Genomic DNA, 6,022 nt, shown 5'->3' with positions numbered 1-6,022 from the left:
CGCCAATTAGCACAAATGGTAAGTTCCGACAGTGCCTACAAGTGTGCCTACTGGCCGCTAAATGGCAATACCGGTTTCATATGTATACACCTGGTATATTAGTTTTGAATATGAACTTTGCGCCGAAATACCGAGCGTACTGCCATGGCGCAAATTCTAAATGGCTTCCATCCCACACCCTCAAAATTTTACGTATATTTAATTCAAGTTAATTGTCGAAATAAAACAATTGAAGAAAAATTTGAATTACTTCGCACAAAAAACTATCTAATAATATCTAACTAATAATATCTTCCTCCATTTCTTTTTCCGAAACGGACTTGAAAAATAAACAAAATTTGGGACAAAAAACAAAGCCTATAGGAGCTGTAGTTCTTCTGAAATTAGCAAAAAAAAAACTTGCCTATCAATCCCCTTGCATTCGTGCCTTGAACATTTATAAACCTTGAAGTTTTTTTGAAACTTAATTGTTTAATGAGCGAGAATTTGCTTTAAAGATATATTAACCTATTTAACTCCCTTTTAAATATCTAGGAACAATTTTTCTTCTGCGCAACTAACTGACAATTTGAAACTCCCTTGAAAAGTTATGGCTCTTTCATACCTCATTTAGCCGACTTGGGATACCAGTCAGCCAGCCACTGATACTGACTGCCCATTTGAGAAAGCCGCGGTATTTTGCATATCTGCAACTAGTCCAGGTCGGCTAGATGAGATATAAAGGAGCTATTAGTCGCGCGGTAAGATTGGTACTGGCGGGTGCGGCAGGCTGAAGAAAGACTTCTTGTGACTGAGACTAACTACGACAGAGATTCCTACTGAACGCCATGGGGATTTCCGGAACATGAAATCTTCGTAATATATCTCTCGGTTTTTATAACCTTATTGATCAATTCTGAAATACCAAATATTTTTGTTGGAAACCTTAACTTCGAAAAATCTTAAAAGAAATTAAGAACATTTGTTATCCGAATCACCTTATCCAAGACGACACACTATTTTAAACTTTCAGAAATGTCTATAAAACTAGAAAAAAAAACCTAATAAAAGTACCTCATGTTGAGGGCATCAACCGCGGCAGCAGCGCAGGCCAGATCTTTTAGAATGAGAGGCGCGATGTTACAATCCCGGCGCCGAGGTAGTCGACGGAGGCGGCGGTGCACTGGACGTGTTAACACTTGCATCATGATAAAGAGTGCTCTGGCAATAGTCCTGATAATGATTGCTCATGTCACGCATATGATTTAAATTCGACTCATGCATTTCATTCCGATGGTGATGTCTAGACGGCCCTGGATGTGGATGATGAGGCGAACCGTAATTCGCAAAACTTTGATGAAGTGCATACATCTTTAGCTCTGGTGATTTTGTGTTCTGCAAATCTGGTGAAGCACTAGTCGTAGCACTGGGAAACAGGCTCGTGATACTGAAGGGATGACTCGCAGCCGTATAAGGAGATTCCTGTTTTAAACTTCCTGGCATCGCGTGTTGAAGACCACTAGGTTCGCTCAGAAGATGAGAATGTAAACTCCTCCCAACTACGGCAGCGATATCATCATGAGTTGAATCAAGATCCGAACCCAGAAACCCTCCATTATCGCTTGTGACACTTTTCAAACCCGCGTAATGTTGATGCAGACCACTGGTGTGATGGTGTGAAGAAACTAGAAAAGGTAGCTCTTGGTCGTCTTGGTGTTGACCGTGACGTAGAGGTGTCTTTTTTCCGTGATTGATTCCAGTGGATGAAGGCCTATCCTGTCCGTTTCTACCAGAGTTGTAATGATGATGTTTAGTAGTATGCCTTGTGGGTTCCTTCTTCTCGTCTTTGAACCTCTTCTGACGTCTGAGGTAGCATCCATTCTCGAACATGTTGCCGCTTTCAGGATGCAGAGTCCAGAAGGATCCCCTACCTGGCTTGTCTGGAGTCCTAGGTACTTTAACGAAACAGTCGTTAAAACTGAGGGAATGCCTGATAGAATTCTGCCAGCGTTGTTGGTTTTGTCTGTAAAATGGAAAGTGATCCATGATAAAATAGTAGATTTCGGACAGGGTTAGCATTTTGCTACTTGCATTTTGTACTGCCATTGTAATAAGGCTGATGTAGGAATATGGTGGTTTCGCATGGGTATAACTTCTTCGGTAAAATTTGTCGTTTCTCCCTCGTTGAAGGGCCGAACTTGTTGAATCTGCTTCACCTAAAAAGGGCAAGTCTCTTGTGACACCACCGCTACTACCTGGGGAATGAGATCCGTAGCCAACGGCATTGATATACGCGTCTTCGCCACCCAATGCAGCATCACCGTAACCACTCATTGTTGCCATTCCGATTGCTGGGTTCATCGAGCTAATGTGAAAGGTGCTAGGGCCCTGGGAACAACAATTGGGTCCGACACCGATTGACATTCCAATGGAGACGCAGCTCGTGGAGTTGATGGAGCTGCAGGTTGGCCCCATGCTGTCCACATTTGACATAGCAGCGCTTGTCATGGTGGCGAGGTTTTCAGCCTCACTGTACATCTTCTGCGACGGTAACATGATCAAAGGGCTATTTTGTGGTGCGAAATCATGTCGCTATTAAACTGAAGTAATAAACGCTGCTAGCATGGTGACCGGGACCACGAATTATAAAATTATAGATTTACTAATTGAGAAGAAAAGTCTGATTAATGAAAATCGGTCAACAGATATCGACATATATCGGCCAGATCGTAGCTAGTAAAACACAAACACCCTCGAACGACCCGTCAACGAACAAAATATCGGCCGCCCTTACAGAATAAACCTCGCAACACACGGTACTCAATAAATTTCCGATAGAGGTGATTATTGTCCCAACGGAATACGCCGCTATGTAACAATACATGTTGAACGTCATTGTTAATTCCCAGCTCTATTTAAGCGGGCGTAACCCCTCACTCACTCTCCCTTCTCTCTACAACGTATACTCTGTTTTCCCAGAGAAGGGCCAGACGATAGACGAATTGTGGTTCCCTTTGCGCAGCCTGGTGTAAAATTTGTTTTAAGAATGCGGGATTCCTTGAGAATTTTTAGATCGTCTGAATTTATCACTTACAAGTTCTTGAAAAACTATTTTTCAGAATGATTAACAACAGTTAATATGACAGAGCTGAAAAATATTCTCTGTAAAGGGATGAATACTTTCAAAATTCTGCATAAAATAAGCCCAGGGTAAAATCAACTGGTCTATTTTTTAAGTGGATATTACAAAATAGTGTATGTTTTAATATTTTCAGGAAATTTGAGGTAATATCATAAATTTAACATTTTGTGATGTTATTAGGCTAATTTTAAAGTTCTTTTTCTAAAGTATCCCAAAATTTTATGAGCATAAATCTAAAAAACAATCCTTTGAATTATCCTTTGTCCAGTTTTGAGGAAGAACGCCAAAGAAAGTAATAAACATGAAAGAATAGTAAGAAGAAGTATCCCTATAAGTAAGAAGCGGAACGGCAACCTCCAAAAGAGCGTTAATATTTGTCAATCATGCAAACATTAATTCGCCTCTTTACACATAAGCATTGCTATAGTCGAGTCACGTGTCCTCGCTGCGCCAAGAAGGCGGAAGCCCCACTTCTGTGGGTTACTTTTCGAAGCCAATCTTAGGCAGCGGAGTGGGATTAATACCTTCCATGATAACAGCATGGGCACGGTAGCGATCAAGGTTTTTGGCAAACATTAACGATGACTGAAGTGTTGCTTCTTCCATCCCTACTCATCAAACACATAAGCTGATACAACTAATGACGTGCAAAAAAGGGAAAAGACATTCATCTACCAAGAAACTACAACAAACCTGCCGAATCTTTTTCAAACATCCACCTCCCTTATGGCCGTCGGTAGTCGCATGGATATAGAAATATGAGGAGACTAGGTAAGTCGTAGTGAAGTCAAAATAACGAGTGGCGTGGTCTACCATTTTGGGCAACTAAACTGGTATTACAAAAGAAAGAGAAGACTGTTTCCCTTCTGTGACTTGCTCCTCTTGGTTTTGCAAACCAACATAGTCGCCTCTCCCTTGTAACTTATGAACAATCCCCGCGCCAGAGTTAGGATGTATGTAGCTAGTCCCCTCCTATTCTTGTGTCCATGGGTGCTCGGCTCCTCTTATTCTTCATATTTAATCCAATGGCGTAAGGTAAGATTGCCAGTTGTTATACAGCTGTGTGGAAAGTTCGATTAGGGCGCCATGGACGTAGCGTGCTGGGCGGCACTGTGCCCTTGTGAAAAGTGAGAGGCCATGTCCCTGAACACGTGTTATGTATGATTCTGGACGTCTTGCGTATAACGCTGGCGTCTCGCAAAAAAAGAGGAAACCTTTTAACATTTTTCGTTTTCCACGCACATTTGGAAAAAAATATATATATTTTAAAATAACTTACAGCCGTTAAATTCTAAATTATTAGGAAGAAAAAATTTCCAAAGAAGCTGATAAAATTTCGAAGAAAGTTTTCGAATCTGACTTTTAATTTAGTTTTTCAATTTTTTTAAGTAGACAAATATGATGAAAAACTTGGAAATTTTTCCTATTTACGTTCCTGGCGCTCGTCAATAGTGGTAAAATGGTTGCAATCCCCTTCATTTTATAGATTGCATTAGATAATGATATTCCATTATAATATAATAAACGAAAAAGTTTGTCATATGCAAATTATTTGTTAAAAATGTTTTATTAATTGAATATGTATAGTTGCATAGACTGCCAGGATCATTAGTAACTGTAATACACAAAGTTCATTATAAACTGTAGAATCAATGAATCCATTGGTTAAAAATGTATTTTTTGAAGAATTTTGAATGAATATAATTATTTATACATTCTAATGTAAAAAATTTCTTTTAAGATTATTTTTATTCATATTACAAACGAATTTAATGAACAACTGCATTATTCAGGCATTTTTTAAAAGGAAAATTAGTTTTCCTGTATACCAGTATTTAAAAATTAGAAACCCTTATGATAATTATATCAAAATTCATAATTTGTTGATTGCGGGTTCGCAGGTTGAATGCTGGTTGGGGGGCCAAACCGAGAACCCAACCCGCACAAGATCCGACCCACGCAGGTCGGGTTATTTTTTTGAACACCCTTAAAAACATGCTTATTAAATTTCATAGGTTTATAATATATTCAAATTTTTCATATTTTTTCAAATACTGAAAAGTCGTCGGCCACGCCAAGAATAAATCCTAATTAAATTTTACACTGAGTATCAAAAACTATTACAAAATCAACCAATAGAAAGTAATTGGTTTTACAATTCAAAATCATACACATAAGCATATGGAAATACCGAACTTATATCTTAGATTTTGAAGAAAAGTTTTTTAAAACCAAAATTGTAATCATATGTGACTGTCCCCGAAGAAAGGGACCTATGGCCCGGTAGCTTTATTTTACAGTAGAAGCGATTGAAGAGACGGTCCATAAATACATAAGAGGACCTCGTTTTGCAGTTTATTTACGATTCGAATTCTTCGGATATAGAAATAACATTTTTTAATATAAAATAGCAAATAAAACAATAGCGATTGGTGTTGAAACCTAAAAATCTATTTTTTCCTCATCACGTTCCTTTCTTTGTGTACTGTCACATATTCTTTATGTGACCTTAAATTAGGATTTCAATTATAAAGAAAAACACATTCAAAGTCAATAAATAATAAATGCAAATCTAATAAAGAAAGTTTATTTGTTATACATAATTAAAATGTAATCATATTTGAAATGATTTAAAAAAGGCTAGTTCTATAGTATGCTAACGTGAACGTACCTCCCGAAAATAAACCTTCACGAAGTTTCAAATTAAAATTGTTCAACATTTTACATTTTTCTATTAGAATGGAGTATAGCTAAGCTATTTAAAAATATGCAACGCTGAAATTTAATAATGTCATGTTAATGAAATTAACAATTATTAGGGTTCTAATTTCAGAGATTAAAAATTGTATAATATAGAAAAGGGAGCTTGATCACCTATACTGGGAACACTCAAAATCGCGC

At 37.8% G+C, this 6,022-nt stretch overlaps 1 protein-coding gene across 1 annotated transcript; it reads right to left on the bottom strand.

Moving 5' to 3' along the window:
• Positions 1-1,119: 1,119 nt before the first annotated feature.
• LOC117176809 (silk gland factor 1-like) lies at positions 1,120-2,535 on the bottom strand. Its single transcript, XM_033367120.1, has one exon. The coding sequence runs from the start codon at positions 2,533-2,535 to the stop codon at positions 1,120-1,122; it is 1,416 nt and encodes a 471-aa protein (XP_033223011.1).
• Positions 2,536-6,022: the final 3,487 nt, after the last annotated feature.

This window comes from Belonocnema kinseyi, chromosome 7 (genome assembly GCF_010883055.1).
Source record: "Belonocnema kinseyi isolate 2016_QV_RU_SX_M_011 chromosome 7, B_treatae_v1, whole genome shotgun sequence".
In the NCBI taxonomy this organism is placed as follows: Eukaryota; Metazoa; Arthropoda; class Insecta; order Hymenoptera; family Cynipidae; genus Belonocnema; species Belonocnema kinseyi.
This window is presented reverse-complemented; position numbering and strand designations above follow the sequence as displayed.

Bases quoted from the DNA above. Each gene is read 5' to 3' on its own strand.
- LOC117176809 (XM_033367120.1), bottom strand. From the start codon at position 2,535: ATGTTACCGTCGCAGAAGATGTACAGTGAGGCTGAAAACCTCGCCACC.